This window comes from Dromiciops gliroides, chromosome 3 (assembly GCF_019393635.1).
Source record: "Dromiciops gliroides isolate mDroGli1 chromosome 3, mDroGli1.pri, whole genome shotgun sequence".
NCBI classification, from domain to species: domain Eukaryota; kingdom Metazoa; phylum Chordata; class Mammalia; order Microbiotheria; family Microbiotheriidae; genus Dromiciops; species Dromiciops gliroides.
This window is the reverse complement of record NC_057863.1, coordinates 466650762-466668011: the sequence shown is the minus strand read 5'-3', so window position 1 is coordinate 466668011 and position 17250 is coordinate 466650762. Positions and strand designations below refer to the sequence as shown.

General features: G+C 39.6%; 1 protein-coding gene across 1 annotated transcript in view; it reads left to right on the top strand.

Moving 5' to 3' along the window:
• The window catches only part of FMNL2 (formin like 2), a 384795-nt gene that overhangs the window by 344351 nt on the left and 23194 nt on the right, over positions 1-17250 (top strand). Inside the window, 5 exon segments of the mRNA XM_043995692.1 lie at positions 4371-4472; positions 6169-6487; positions 9011-9205; positions 14798-14922; positions 15676-15878. Coding sequence (XP_043851627.1) covers positions 4371-4472; positions 6169-6487; positions 9011-9205; positions 14798-14922; positions 15676-15878 — 944 coding nt within the window.

Below are 17250 nucleotides of genomic sequence, written 5' to 3'. Positions count from 1 at the left end.
TTAATTCTTGGATGGCAGCTATAGGAGAGCTAGATGATAGAACCCAGAAGACTAAAAAAATACAACTCATGTACAAACTATTTGATCCTACATATCATAAATAATATTCCCATGAATTTGTACAGGAGAGTTTATAAAGAGAATTGGGGCGGGGGGGTAGTGGAAAGAGTTTTAGATTTGGGGTCAAGAACTTGGCTTCAAATCCCATCTCTTCTAGATATGACCTGTCATTTACCTCAGTTTCCTCTTCTGTAAATGAAGGCCTTCTTCTAGCCCTCTTTAAGCTCTAAATCTATGATGTATCATTCTATGCACATCATAATATATCTGTACCATATTCAAACCATCACATTTCTGCCATGCACTTGTTTTAAGATATAAACAGATTTGGTCTGATGATATAACTTTCTTTCTTTCTTTCTTTCTTTCTTTCTTTCTTTCTTTCTTTCATTCTTTCTTCTTCTTCTTCTTCTTCTTTTTGCAGGGCAGTGAAGGTTAAGTGACTTGCCCAGGGTCACACAGCTAGTAAGTGTCAAATGTCTGAGGCTGGATTTGAACTCAGGTCCTCCTGAATCCAGGGCAGTTGCTTTATTCATTGCACCACCTAGCTGCCCCTCAATGATATAATTTTCAAAGAAATCAACAGTTCTGTCTCTTGATCCTTTTCTTTGGATAAAATTGACCTGTTTCCATTCACGACTGCAAAATCAGTCAGTAAACAGTACTGCTATGTGCCAGGAATATGTTCCTGAGAAAGGCAAAAGATTGTTCTTGTCCTCAGAGAGCTCACAGTCTAGTGAGGAGAAGCTCTCCATGTCGATCTCCACCCTCTCCAACAAGAGGGAAGGAGGAGCCTCTGGGGTAGGGGCTACTGGGGAGGTGTAAGACTCAGGGCTAACGGATCTCATAGACTGATGAGAGTTCAGAGGGAATGATGATGAAGTCCAGGAGTGCAACTGGTGGGAAATGATGAGATAAGACCATCTCTCCCTCCTGAGATAGAGAGTCTTTACAAAAGGTAACATTGCTGCTGACTAAAGTTAACTTGATGAGAATGGGAATGGGCCCCAAGTTACTAGTTTCAGTTAATTTGAAGCTCCAGCTGGAGTCACTTGGTCACCTAAGCCATAAAGTGTTGTCTTATGGACCAGAAATTCTCATTTGCATAGAAAATACAAATTCCTTGTAGCAGGGCAGAGCACCATTTAGTGTTGTATACAAATGTACTTGGAGTTCTTAGGGGCTTCTCGCACGAACATGTGCGCTGAAACAGGAACAGTTTAAGAAAGTCTAGGTGGTTTTTCATTTGAATGCAGGCAGATTGGGGAGTCACAGTAGGAATTCTAAATTAATTTTGAAAAACTATATAACATAAGGAAGTCAAAAGACCCAGAGGATCAGCTAGGTGGTGCAGTGGATAAAGCAGTGTCCCAGGAATGAGGAGGATCTGAGTTCAAATGTAACCCAGACCCTCACTACTAGCTCTGTGACCCTGGGCAAGTCACTTAGCCCCAATTGCCTTAAACATCTGGGGCTATCTCCAGTCATCCTGATATATATCTCACCACTGGACTCAGATGGCTCTGGAGGAGAGAGTGAGGTTGGTGACCTTGCACAGCCCTGCCTCACTTAAATCTAATTCAGTGCAAGTCATGATATCACCCTGACACGAGTTTGAGCTTAGTCTTTGCAATCACAGCTTCTCTAAGTCTTAGCTTCCTTGTCTGTAAAATGAACATGTGCTGCAGTCAAAGGGCTGGCCTTGGAATTGGGAAAACCTACATTCAAGTCTTGCCTCAGACATTAAATAACCTGTCACCCTGGTCAAGTTAATCTCTTAGTGCCCTCAGGAAACTTGATAACTCTTAATTACCTGGGAAGTTGTCATAACAGTGAAACACAGGTCCAAATCCTAGCTCTTTCCCCCCACCCACATTAGGATAATCGATACTTGTAATATCAATACCTCACAGGGTTGTTTCGAAAGAAGGACTTTGTGATGGATAAGGCACTATATTTTGTTACTGCCCAGTCTTTTCAATTATGTCCACCTCTTTGTGACCCTATTTGGGGTTTTCTTGGCAAAAATACTGAAGTGGTTTGCATTTCTTCTCTAGTTCATTTTACACATGAGGAAACTGAGGCAAATAGGGATAAGGAACTTGCCCAGGGTCACACAACTAGCAGGTGTCTGAGGCCAGATTTGAATTCAGGAAGATGAGTCTTCCTGACTTCAGGCCTGGTACTCTATTCATTGCACCACCTGGCTGTCCATGGCATTATATAGTATGTAATATTTTGGAGACTGGACTTGAAATCAGGAAGACTTGGGTTCATATCTCACTCTTAGACATTTATTCCCTGTATGACCCTGGTCTGATTACTCAACCTGTATGTACTTAGTTTCCTCATCTGTAAAATGAGGGGATTGGAATTGATGGTCTCTAAGGTCCACTCTATTTAAATTTGTGATCCTATGATGAAGTGTGTTTGTCTGTTTTGGTTGCTTCAAGGTGAAAAGGAGGTAATCCTTTTAGATGGGGGAGGAGAGCAACTCATCTCAGACTGCTTAAGTTTAGGGGATAATTGAGACCTCACTAAAAGCCCTATGAGACACTTTCATGCGTAAATGTGAACTATTGATAAGAAATGAAGGATCTTTCAATGTTATACAAATTAAGGTTCTATTTTCTTGATCCTGAGGCATTCTCTGTCCTTTCAGGAATAGTGTTGCCCACTTCTAGTAATAATCCATCTTCTTGATTCCTCAAGAAAATTATACTTCACGTTTTTGGCCACTGCACCTTTATATCATATAAAAGCAAGATGAAAATGGGCATCTTCAGTGCTTATATTTATACTAAATGGTTGAGTCAGTGACACCTTCCTATGTATCTAAATGATAGTCATTTAGTTGGCACATCCTCCTCAGGATGTGAAGTCAATCCCAGTATTTCCTTCCTGAAAGACCTCCATTACAAATATCATTTTCTTTCTCTTCCTTCTCTCCCTCCTCTCCCCTTTCCTCTCTCTGTCTGTCTCTGTGTCTCTTTCTGTCTTGTCTGTCTGTCTCTCTCTCTCTCTCACACATGCGCACGCATGTACACACACACACACATCTTTTTCTCTGTTTGTTTATTTGTTTCCAATCAGTATCTTCCATACTTAATTTTCTGGTTGTAAATCAGTCTAAATAGAGAGGTGGTATACTTTTTGTTGGCAGGGAGACCTTGGAAACTGAAAGATGCTATCATTTTAAAGCAACCCCTTGACAGAATCTCCCACCCTCCTATAAAACTGTTGCCAGCATCACGTACTCTATACCCTTAAGATAACCTATGACCCTCTGTTTTCTATACAAAACATCTTACTTGCTTTTCCATGTGTTTAGCATTTAGTTTCCTGCCTCCTTATCTTTGCACAGGTTCCATGCTTGGAATGCATTCCTTACTCACCTCCACCTCTTAGAATCTCTTCATCTACTGAGGGTGTATGTCAAATGCCACCTCATATGACCTTTTTTTTTTTTTTTTTGGTGTGGCATTTGGGGTTAAGTGACTTGTCCAGGGCCACACAGCTAGTAAGTGTCAAGGATCTGAGGCCAAATTTGAACTCAGGTTCTCCTGAATCCAGGGCCAGTGATGTATCTACTGCGCCACCTAGCTGCCCCTCTTATGACCTTTTTAATTGGTAGCATCTCCTACACCAAAATACATGGAGTATGTTTTGTATTTGCTTATCCAGGTATATTTTGTTCCCCATCAGAAGAATGAGAGCTTGTTGAGTTGGACTACTTTTCTGTTTTCTGTGTTTATTACAATGCCTTGAACATAATGGTATTGAGGAATGCTCATTAAACTGAATTAGTGAATTCAAATCTATGTCTAGACTCACCAAGTTATGACTTTATCTGGGCTGCCCCCTCATCCCCCGAGAAGTAGACCCTAAGCTACAATAAATGTTATGCTAGGTGCCTATCATGGCTGAACAAAATGAACAATTTTCAAATAGTTCTTGACCCACTTTGGTAGGAGCAGGAGACCCCATAGGTCATTGTTCTTCATCCAAATGAATAGAAAGAGGACTTCTTTTGATGAAATATTCATGAACTAATTTCTGTTTATAATTATTATAAATAATTATTCTTGCTCATAGAAAAAAATAGACAAAGTCATGCTAAAAATCTTAATAAACTATGATAATCCAGTGATGCTGTGGAAAACCATCATGGCCTGCTGATCATATTATTTGAGAGCCACTGTCCTAACGGTGGCAGGATAACATAGTAAGAAGGGTTTTCTGAACCTTAGAAGTAGGTAACTCTATGTATGGCTTGTATAATGATGTGACTCCTTTTCAAATTCTTCCAGTTGTCTGAAAAGCTGCAAGATACAGAGAATGAAGCCATGGCCAAGATTGTGGAACTGGAAAAACAGCTCATGCAGAGGAACAAGGAGCTGGATGTGGTCCGAGTAAGTGTGACAATGATAATCTGTCCAGAATAGAAATTCCAGGGTTTGATTTCAAGCTTTTATCTGCTTGGATGTAGAATACATTATTTTAGGAGAATAGAATGATATAATGTGTTTGAGGTGATATACAGATAAGTGGACATATAGAGTGAGAGCTTATATACCTAAACGTGTGAAACATGGTACTAGGAGTTCAGTATTTTTTTATTGCAGGATTGGGGCTAACCATCCTTTCTCATCTGGCAGTAGCCTGAACCAGTTGTGTGCAGTATTGCATTTGGTTGGAAATATAAACACAATATGAATCTGATTCATGCCACTTGTTTTTTATTAGGATTTAGGTTTCTTTGCATTGCTTTTCTTTAATTCCATCTGAAACCAGATTTCTTGGCTGCCATGGAAACAATGAAATCATAACATAGAGAGGACTCAATGGCATCTACCAAAAAATTCAAAATAAATCCCTTTTATTATCAACAAGCTCAGATATTTTATTTGGCATTGGTGTTGTTCTCCATGATGATCTGAGTAGTTCTGAAGTGCCAGTCATGTGCTTGGAGCTATGTGTAACATAAAAAGACAAAGGTTGTCAAAGGCTTCTAGTCCATGGCCTGCTCTTTAAACACACCGCTGTTAATGAAATAGCACACATTTAATGTGATGGTTATCGTGTTTAGGTGCTTTGCTAAATATCTTTATGTGTCCTGCAGTTAACTGCAGTGAGTATACTTTCTGGCATGCCATAGAAATCCAGTTTTAACATATGGACTTAATTTACATTGAGATCCCTACATTGTTAATAGTAGATAGGGTGTGAAGAATGTTTGACTGTCTGCTGGAGGTCTAGGCTAAGAGATCACACACACACAAGTCCCTGCAAGTAAGATCTGTGCACGGGATAAACTCTCTCTCAGGGCCCTCTTCAGCCCCCCCCTGTCCCCCAAGAAGGAACTGGGATTTCGGTAGGAGGGTTGCATTTGCTTAAAGGGGTAGTAACTTTTCTGTTTCAAACCTGGATTCTAGAAATGATCACTTGGTGATACAGTCTTTGGATTACTTTGTTACCCACATCAACCCCTACAAAATGAGGATAAGCTACAATCTTGGCCAAGGAGAAATTATAAGGATCTCTGCAATAAACCAAGTGCAGTCAACCTCTTATTATTCATGAACAGATGAACCATTTTGTGCATTATCCCTGGATACATTTTGAGTCCAACTTGGCTTCTCTCCAGCATGCTTCTTGGGCCATCTCCTTCCTTTTTCACCTGGTACATGCCCGGGAAAGGAAACAAATTTTTATAATTAGCTGATGTAAGGCACAATTAGGAAAAGGCAATTAGCTACTTGAGAAAAGAAAACCCTATGATTTGTTCCAAAGTCAACTTCAAATTTATAATTATATTTGGATGATCTGTGCGCCACTTCTTTTCCACCATGGCTAATTGGCAGTTCACTGTTGTAGTATAAAGTGCTATTATATACAAATTAACACTTAATGAAAATATGGGGCATATTGTATATCAGCAGTGAGCACTTGTTTCTTATAGAGCTCTACATAATTTATATTGACATCTATATCTTCACCTTCAGATTTGAGAAATGTTCCTTGGGGGGGAGGGGTGAACACCCTCTCGGCCGTTTTTCCAGGGCAGTGCTGCTGTCATTCCAGCTTCTTGACTGAGTTCTTTTGCAGGAAATCTACAAAGATGCAAATACCCAAGTTCACACATTGAGAAAAATGGTCAAAGAAAAGGAAGAAGCCATTCAAAGGCAGTCTACCTTGGAAAAAAAGATTCATGAACTGGAGAAGCAAGGGACCATTAAAATCCAGAAGAAAGGGGATGGGGACATTTCCATTCTGCCAGTTGTGGCTTCTGGAACATTGCCAGCAGGGTCAGAGGCAACAGCTAATCCAAATGCCTACGTAGGACAGGTCCCCGGAACCCCTTCCTCAGTACCTTCACCACCACCTCCCCCACCACTACCTCCATCCACAGCAGCATCAGAAACAGGTAAGAAGCCCCAAGAACTGAAATAGGAAGTAGGAGTGGGAAGGTCATAGCGGTGTATAGATTTCTTCCCAGCTGTGAGTCTTGGGAATTTGTAGTCTGACCTTCGGCAGAGTCCTATCCAGGGGTAGAGGGTTAATCCACTTTTTTTTTTTATGCAATTTGTATTTTGCTAATGCTTTCTCATGTAAAGAATGTCTTAAATTAAAAAAAAAATCTTGTGGGATATTTGAATATCCACAGTGCCTTGAGCACTGTGCAGCTCATACAAGGTATGGCTGGTAAAGGTAAAGTAGTGTGACTGATTTACAAACAACAACAACAACAACAACAACAACAACAACAAACCTTAGCAGTTCCTAACCATCAAACCATGGCATCGAGGTCACACAGTGGATAGACTGCTGGTTCTGGAGTCAGGAAGACTCTTCCTGAGTTCAGTTCTGAACATAAGACTTTTACTAGCACATAACTCTGCTTGCCTCAATTCCCACATCTGTAAAATGAACTAGAGAAGGAAATGGCAAACCACTCCAGGATCTTTGTCAAGAAACTGCAAATGGGGCCACAAAGAGACAGACATGACTGAAATAACTAAACAACAAGAGCCACCTAAGCAATGGTCCCAGTCACCTTTTGAATTCCTTGTTTATAATTATCTTCAGAGTGGGCTGTGTGGTGTGGTTAGATGTCTAGCTTGGGAGTCAGAGAGACCTGGATTGGAATCCTGGGCTGGCCACTTGGTGCCTGTATGACCTTGGAAAAGATGGTTAATTTCTCAGAAATTCAGTTTTCTTCCCTAGAAAATGAAGTTAATTTTATTTGTACTGCCTACCTCAGGGTTGTTGGCAGGAAAGTGCTTTGTACACTTGAAAGCACTATATAAATATGTATGCAAATATATATGCACATATAAATATCTTATTATTTTGAATGTCCCCCTTGTTGATAATAGATCTGTCTTTTATAATGAACTTGATTATTTTGATTTTTAGAAATAGCCAAGAGTAATTCAAAATCAAGTCTAATAAATAACATGGATACTTAAGGTAGGTAATACAATTTTATGTCAGAAATGAGGCATCTGAAAAAAATTTTTTTAAAAAAGAAAGAAATGAGGCATCTGGGCTATTCAGTGAGTAAAAGCATTGGACTTTTTAAAAAAAGTCAGGATGTGGGGGGCAGCTAGGTGGCGCAGTGGATAGAGCATGGGCCCTGGAGTCAGGAGTACCTGAGTTCAAATCCAGACTCAGACACTTAACACTTCCTAGTTTTGTGACCCTGGGCAAGTCACCAAACCCCAGTTGCCTCACTAAAAAATAAAATAAAAAATAAAAAAAATTTTTAAAGTCAGGATAAATATGAGTTCAGATCCCACCCCAGACACTTACTAGTTGTGTGACCCTTAACCACTTTCAGCCTCAGTTTCTTCATCTGTAAAATTGGGATAATAATAGCACCTACCTCCCAGGGTTGTTGAGGGTCAAAAGAGAGAACATTTGAAGTGTTTTGCAAATCCATGTAAATGCTAGCTAATATTACAAAGTAATAAGAGAGTGTGTGAAGGTGGGGGTGGGGATTTTAAACTGATTCTGGAAGCAACTTCCAAGAGGAACTTTGGGGTTTTTTGGGGGAGTGGGGCAGTAATGGAGGAGGGGACAAAACAGTGGCTAGATCATTGCAGTAAGTATGTAGCCCTTCCAGGACTACTTCATTGGGTGCTCATTTGGTTATATACATTCTGGTATACTTGTTAAAAGCTTCAAAAGAAACATTGCTGTCGGGATGCAGACCATAACCCCCTCCATGCCCCATTAGGTAGCGGATGCTATTGAGCTTTGGACAGAACACCTCATTTGGTTATGACCTCTCTGATTTTACCCTGGCTGGTCCTTGAACAATAGACAAATTAGTGCCAGTGGGCCCATCCTGAAGCCTTTCCTGCTTTGTAGGTTCTGTCAGTTTATACTCAGAGTCATGTGCACATCACAAAGAAGCATAAGATTTGGGCTTAAATGGTCCTGGAATAGCAGAGAATGTTAAAGATAAACAGATCATCTAATTGTTTTATAGTTACACCACATAGGGGACATATTCCTTGCCTCTTATATTTGGGAGTTTTAAAATGCTTGTCTAATTCATCTTCTCTTGTTACTGTTCAACATCAAAAGTTTTAATGCAGTGAGAATCCATTGGAAACTTGCTCTCCTCTTTAATCAACTGTCTTAATCTGGGGTCCATGGATAATTTTCAGGGGATCTGTGAACTTGGGGGAAAATATATCTTCATTTTCCCTAACCTTTAACTGAAAATTTTGCATTTCCTTTGATCATTTAAAAACATTCTTCTGAGAAGGGCTCATAGTTTTCAGTAGACTGCCAAAGGGGCCCTTGATAAAACAGGAAGCTTGGGAACTCCTGCCTTAGATGTTTGCTTTCAGTCATGCCAAGAGAAGATCCTGAAGAATAAGACTCCTCATCCCTCTGCCACGTTCTCAATTAAATCGTTTGTTTTCTCCCCTGCTAGTACAAAATGGCCCAGTCACAACATCTGCACCACCACCGCCCCCTCCACCGCCTCCACCACCACCTCCACCACCTCCTCTCCCAGGACCAGCTGCTGATACTCCACCAGCTCCTCTACCGCCCCCTCCTCCTCCATCGGCACCTCCACTGCCTGGCACAGCTTCCCCAACAGTGGTTTTCAACTCAGGATTAGCAGGTAAGATGGTGGAATTAGTCCAGAGGAGGATCCCTTTGCTTTTTTTCTGATGTGTGCCACCCCTTCTCCCAAAGGGCTCTTTGAAGGAACACGGCTCAGAATGAAAATGCCTGCTGTTAGAGTCTGTCACTAGCCATTATTTTGTCCATTTCCAAGCGACACTCTTCTCCCTAGGGCCAAAATGGTTTTCCAGGTGGTTCATGAACTCCCATAAGTCTGCCTCCCAGATGTTGTTCAAGTCCTGCCCCACTGCTATGGCCAAAGCCAATGGAAAGCGATGAAGTCTGGGTTCATATGAGAATATGCTTTTGTGCATTCACACAGCAAAAATTTTTTTGAGTGGCTACTTCCTGCAAAGCCTTTTTTAGGTACTTTCAGAGAAGAAAATGCTTCCAGCTAGTGTTTTATTAAGGACAGTGAGGTTCTTGTCTGTCAAATGGAGAATGCTTCTTTTCTCACAGTAATTGCCTATTGTAGGCCATGGGCATTGCATTAGTTTATTTGAGTGCATTAGAGTTTACTCTGTGCATCAGAGATTTGCCAACAGCAGCCTTTCTTAGTTCCTTCAGTTGCCTTAGAAGAATTCATGTTACACTTAGGTTTACCAGGAAACTGGAAAAAAATAGTAGATTCTATGCTGCTTTCTTTATCAGAAATAATGTATCTATATGACTCTTAAGCTTTGAAACATAAATCCTTAATTTTGAATCATAGGACTGTTTTTCTTTAGAAAATGGAATCTATTTTACCAGTCAGCACTCCTTTCACAGGTACACATACATGTGGGTGTTCAGACTTGCTCTGAGCTTCACCTGCTGTGTAAAATAAAAGCGTTTCCCACCCAGATCAGCTCCATAAACTGAGGTTATTCTGACAAATAGGTTTCTCTCACCTGGCTCTGGTGGGGCTTTCCCACCTGGCCATCTGCACCTGTTTGGGCTGATAGACTGGCTTTTTCTGGAGGATGAAACTTCATTACACCAGCTTCCATCTCAAAATTTCCTGCCCAAATCCCACAGGGCAACAGTATCCCAGATAAGCCCGTGCATGTTCAAATTTCTAATCCATTGAAAAGGGTTTAGCCCTGTCACCTGGAGGCCATTAGGACTGATTATCTTTTTCCTTTTTGTAGCACAAATTTGCTATCACCAAACTCTGGCAACATCAGACCAGTACTACTGGGTTTCTATGTAGCTTTTATTAAAGAGGCAGGTGGAGGTCCTTGTCCAAAATGTGCAGAAGAAATGCATGACTTGTTTCTCCTCTTCATGTTCTTCCAAAATGCCACTTTCTCGTAGAATTTTTATTTCTTCTGAAAGAGAAAAGGATGAAGAAGCTGATTCATCATGGAACTGGTGGATAATGGAATGTTTCTTAAGAAGGACAACCCCAGGGGCAGCTAGTGGATAGAGCAATGGCCCTGAAGTCAGGAGGACCTGAGTTCAAATCTGGCCTCAGACACTTGACACTTATTAGTTGCATGACCCTGGGCAAGTCACTTAACCCCACTTGCCTCACAAGAAAAAAAAGAATGAAAACCCCCAAATCCTCCCCTAAAACCAACCAACCCCCTGGAATACATTCAGCTGACAGGCCTATCTTAGTGATCATGTGTGGAATACTATAACCCCTCATGCATACCTGAGCTTCCTAATTAGGCTTTCCATTACAGCATTATAAAAAGAGCACCCAAGTTGTGAGACGCATCTGTTCTTGAATTGCTGATTTGGCTCTGCACCTTTTCTGGCTGGTAGAGTGTGATGCGGTACCATATGTGCTGAGATTCACCTCTCTCTCCTCCTGAGTTTGTACTGATATTATCACTCAGCCCTGCAGTGATAGAATAATTGAGCTTGGTGGCAGGGAGGGTCAGATGTAGGCTCTCCTTCCAGTTGGCCATTAGCTCAGCAAATTGACTTTCTAAGTTATCTTTAATCTTCCCATGATTTAAAACAAATTTAAACTGACAGTCTTGGTTTACTTCATGATACCATGGGGCACAAAAGCCCCTCATGAGTTTAATTCTTACTCAGCTGTTTTCATGTCTGGCCACAGATATTTTCAAAGCTTCCACAATTTATCTTATTTCCTCTATGCCATATGTCATTTAGAAGCATATGAATGGGCAGTAGGGCCTCTAAATTATGGGTCACAAGCTTGTGGAATTGAGAGATTGCTCTAAGGACTTGATTAACTCCTGAGTGCCCATACCCAATGCCCTGGTGAATAATGGTGTCCATTAGTCCTGGTGGCATATCAGTAGATTTGCAATGTGTTTGGCTGGCATTTTTATTAACCATTCCTCTCCATGTGGCTTGGAGGTCTATCAGAATAAATTTCCTTAATGATGAGAGGCAGAGAGATTGGACAGTTTGGCATAGATACGTCTTCATCTTGAGTTTGGTGGCAATTCAGAATTCATTAAGGCTTTGACAGCATGGGAACAGCAGACCATGCCCCCATATTTTGTAACAGTGGAGTGTTTTCCTTTTAGATAAAGAGGGGGTTCGATTGGAAGAAGGCTTCTATTAAAATCCCATGCATGGAATATTTATTTACATTTATAGATACAATACTTTGACTACTTATGCCTAAGTAGAAGCGTCACTCCACAAATCTGTGAATCTTTGAGGGGACAAGAGACTTCCAGTGCCTTTTGGGCATTGCCTACCAAACATATCTGGCATTTTCTCCCAGGCTGAGGCACCTGCATTGAGGCTACATTAATGCTCTGGCCTAGATAAACCATACAATCTGGAGCTCTCTGGTTGCTTATAAAATTATAAAGTTAAACATCTCTGTTCATGTATACATGAATGTACTATGTGGGTCTCATGTGAAGAATGGGCTTCAGTTCATTTGAATTCTTTGTTTAAAAAAAAAAAAGACTTTCTATCCTACAGGACTGGATGACATCCTTTCCTGACCATCCAACCGCAGTTTTCATAGTTTTATAGTTGTTGTGGATCCTTACTGTGAAATACAATGAAGGGTTTGGTCTGTTTGCTTCCTAATAAAGATCTACTAAAGAAAAGATGAAAATAGCTTTGCTGCAGGCCTACATAGATTTTGGCTCACTCAGCAATTAGTTGTGAAATGCTGTGTCAGGCTAAACATGGTATACAGTACTAAGTGCATGAACTGATGAACTGGATGACTTTAACCGTGTCTAATTTTTGTTTTATTTCCTTTGTCCTCTGCTTCCACAAAAGATGGGCCAATCAAGCTTTTCTGTAGGTTCCTTCTCACTGAGTGTTTTTAAGTATTTACCCACGTCTTCCTGTCAATTGCTCTGTGCCTTGACATCTTTCCACTCCATGTTATTTTAAGGACTGACTCATTACATTTTGACATTGTGTCTGAGGGGAGACCTGACTTACTGTGTCCCCACAGTTTTGCCCCAGACTTTTTTAGCTGAATTGGTAGATGAGATTTTTCTTTTCTTTTTTTGTTTCTTCTTTTTTTGTTTTAGGGCTGTCTGTCTTGCTTTTGTAGGCAGACTCTCTTCCTCATGAGAAAAGGAAGCGTTCATAGTTTAGGTGTAACTGTCTTGAATCCCTGAACTTCCAGGTCCCTGATTTCTGGGAGGGTCACACACCTTGCATAGGAGAAGACTTGCTAGCAATGCCAACAAGATATGCTGACACACTGAACCATAAGCTTATTCCCACCTTTTACTCTATCAGTTGTTAAACCAGCAAAGTTTCTCCCTCTGGCTTGGGCAGGGGTAGAAGTTTATGGGTGGTGACAGTCTCTGTTTACCTATGTCTGAGCCCTGCCTCCACCCATACCCCCATGTCAATTCTATTGGAAATGGATTAGTTATAGTAAGAGTGTGGTTCCTTTACATTCTTTAAAGATTCATTCATGGCGAGGACCACCATGAGGGATGAGAGACTTAAGGCCAATACTGACCTTCCCTCACTTGATGATATAAAGAAATAGGGTAAAAACAGGATTGTTTTTGAAACCAAAGCACAAAAAAGGGCCTAGATGGAGAGGGCAAGCTTTTCTCAGGTTGCTAAAATTTTAAACTCTAGAGAAGAAAGAAGGGAGAACTTTAGTGGAATTTCCATCTCTCCTTCCTTCCTCCTGCCCACCACCATAGCATCCTCATGCAGAGTCTGAATTATCCTGGCCCTGAAGTAAGGAGAACTGAAGTTCATAGGACTTAGAACTAGAGGAAGATAGTGATAGATTTTGTGGTACGAAGGCCCGATTGGGTAAATGCTGTGTTTGTGTTCCTGCATGCTCTTGTATGGTTTTATATGGTGATATTCCTGCTGTTTATATGGCCTTTGTGACACTGGAGGAATGAGAGGCAATGTGTTTTCTCTCCCGTTCCATTAGCTACAAGCAAGGAAAATGGTTAATAGGGAGGGGGAAAAAAAACCAAAAACTTCACATGTCTACGTACTTCATTTTCTACCTTGGAATATTCAAGCTTGTCATCCCTACTTTATTAATGATGACAAATGGTGAAACTTCCAAATAACAAAATGTGCCTCAGATGACACACTTGAGAAGAAGACTATAGCTGAGTGTCTTCATGTTGTTTAATTAACTTAAGTGCGTCCGTTAGTGATTCACCTAGTCTAAACTCAGTTGAGAAAAACTAATGTGATTTCTTCTGGATTGACCTCCCCTCTTATTACAAGAAAATCAATATTTTTATTAAAACTTTATAGTTGTATGTGGGAAATGTTGAGCTCCTGTTGAAAATTTGCTCTTGAGAAGAGGAAGAAAAATATAAAATCCCTTCTGAGAACTTAGCTCATTCTTTGATATCTGAGGGTCATTAGAAAGTACCTTAGCCCCTATTTTATGAATGAAGAAAACCCAGGACCAGAGAGGTAAAGGTCACTTGGTGCTTTTTGTCTACATAAAGCAGTACATCATAGGGTTTAGTCTGTTTGAGCTAAGTTTGCCTTGAATTGAATTCTCAACAAGAAAACTAATCTTTCCATCAATGTAATCCAAATTATGCAAACCATCCGCAGGAATTTATGACTTTGGCTGAAGGTTTGGCCTTCTTGACTGTCCATCCTTGGCATTTTGGATAGCTTTATCTGCAATATTTAATGAAAGCCTTTAAAGATTAGCCTGGAAACTTGAAACTTGGAACCAAAGATTTAGGAAGTTAACATTACAAATCAGCTTACATTTGGCAAGACAGAGCTCAGTCACATAGAGGGCTCACTCACAATTTCTGCTGTCCAGTAATGTTGGCAATAATTTCTGGACACCCATAAAAAATGCCATTTGTTCTGTTTTTATTCTGAATTTATTCATTCACAATATAATGCAGTAATCCAATTTCTTAACTTGAGTGAGGGTGGGGATGGGGAATTAACAACTCTTCAGTTCCTAGACAGTTTCAAAGTCCATCAACCAACTGCAAATTGAAGCAAAAACCCCTTTGGTTTTTGTCTATTGAGGCCACATATTATTTTCAGGGTTTAAAGCTTTGGATGACTCTTGCCCATTTTCCTCCAGTGATGAAGTGTCATCTGCAAAGATTGTTGTTTGATTGTTCCAGATGGTCCTAATTTCTTTACAGGATTTTAATTTTATTCTTTCTAATGCCTTTAGCCGTGAAAATCAAGAAACCAATCAAGACAAAGTTCCGCATGCCCGTTTTTAATTGGGTTGCTCTGAAACCCAATCAGATCAATGGGACAGTCTTCAATGAAATTGATGATGAAAGAATTCTGGAGGTAATAATGCCCCTAGTAGGTAGTACTTGGCATTCTTATCTGCCAGCAAAGGAAGTTTGGTTCTTTTAAGATAAATCTTACCATGGGTGTGATTAATACTAATATTGCCAGTTACACAAAGGAATAGGAAAGACCCTCAAAGGCCACGTGGTCCAACCTCTTCATTTTACAGTTAAAGAAATTGAGATTCAGTGAGATTAAGTAACTCATCCAAGGTTACCAGGTTGCTGTCAGAGGCAGGAATTTAACGTAATCCATTCAACCCAATCCTCAGACTTCAGAACCCCAGTGTTCTTTCAGATGGTAGGTTTCATTATGCATTAGGCTTCTGAAATACACTGTGTCAGGCATACATATGACAAAATCCTTGTTCCTCCTAAATTTTAAGATGACATGAAAAACCTCTCTTATCCATCCTGCAAATACATAAGATCCAAATATCACAACATGAACCACCTCCTTTGGATAATCAAAATTCATGGCTGTGGCCATCTTAAGTCAGTTTATTTAGCTTTTTGAAATAATCAATTGTTACCTATAGATAGTCACTATTTTTAATGCACTTGTAGTTGAGGTCTCATTCCAATTTAAACTAGGGAAAGAACCAAGGCCCCAGTCTCAGGCAAAATATTAAGCAGAAACTCCTAGATCTCTGATAAGCATAATGTTTAGTACTCGAAAAACTCTCCAGGGGTTTTCTAAGTAAATTAAAACAAAGGACCAATTTTCCAATTTAATTTTTTCTTCCTTCAGGATTTAAATGTGGATGAATTTGAGGAAATATTCAAGACAAAAGCCCAAGGTCCTGCTATTGATCTTACTTCAAGCAAACAGAAGATAACTCAGAAAGGATCAAACAAAGTAACATTACTAGAAGCCAATCGGGCCAAAAATCTTGCCATTACCTTAAGAAAAGCTGGAAAGACTGCAGATGAGATATGTAAAGCAATTCACATGTAAGTTAAGGGCACATTTCTATAAAAACATATTAAAGTAAGTGTAGAGAAACAAAAAGAGATATAAAACAGTTATGACTTGGCAGAAAACAAATGATTCTGTAGAGATAAGAAGACTTAGCTATTCTTGGTATCAATGAACAACAGATTTCCTTTAAGAAGAAAATATAAACTCTGAGTTATATAACATACTAATGCTAAACAGGTGGAGCAAAAATTAGAATTAGAATGAGTAATCAGTATCTTTTTGGATTATTTTATCTTTTATTATATTAAGATGTTATCTTATGTTGGCATGGTACAGTGCTTCTGTAGATATATCCAATGTGAGCTTTGTGTGTGTTGGGGGTGGGGGGAAGGTGAAATGTTCAGTTTTTAACAAAGTATCTGAATTTAAGCCATATTTGTTGAACATAAGCTATATGACATCTTTGGAATGATCTAGTTGAATACCAGAAGCAAATATGATGTAGGCAAATGTGAAAATTCATAAGAAGAGGAATGGGATTTCTGCTATTCCTCAACACCTTTTAGACTTACCTTAAACGCAGCTCACTTTGAAGCTTAGGTTGCATTGAATATGTCACGGTAATTTACTTGCTTATTATTAGGCCATCAAACCAATCATTTGAAGGTCATGGTGACCTTAATGGGGGAATTGGACAGTGGTGAAAGTGTTTTGTGAGATAAAAAGTCTTAGCAACTTGGGCTCTATGATGCCATTATAACATCCAATAATGATATTGGCATATTGTTATAGCCTTTTAGAACCAGAAGGAACTTTGAGTGGTCATCTAATTCAGTGCCCTGTAGTCAAATAAGAGGAAGATGCTAGACTTTCTCTTGACTTGCTAGTGTATAATATTTAAGCTTGTTTTAAAAAATCTTATATGAATGGGGTATGTTGTGATTAATATAATTCTATTGTTCAGATACATAGTTCAGATTTAAAATGAGTCCAAAATATCTAGTATTGGTTAATCTCTCCTTCCCCCTATCAAAAAAAGATTCACTTATTTGGGTGTCTTTATGAAGGTAAAATTTATTTGATAGACTGTTTTACTGAATTTACCAAGGTTTCTGGTATCATGGAAATAGCCTTGATTTTACTAACATTAATATCTGTGATTCTCTAGAAAAATTAGCTCTGTCGTCCTCTCCCCTCTTTGTCCAACAAAAGTTCTAACCTCTTTTCTTTGGTTTGCTAGTGTCTTAAGCTTGTTCTTTTTTTGTTGGTTTTTTTTTTAAGTATTACATGAATTGGGGTATGTAGTGCTTATTAAATGCAATTTCATTGCCCTCTAAATATGGATAGTACAGATTTAAAATTAGAGGCTGAGTTGTATAGTCACAGAGGTGAATTCATTCAGCT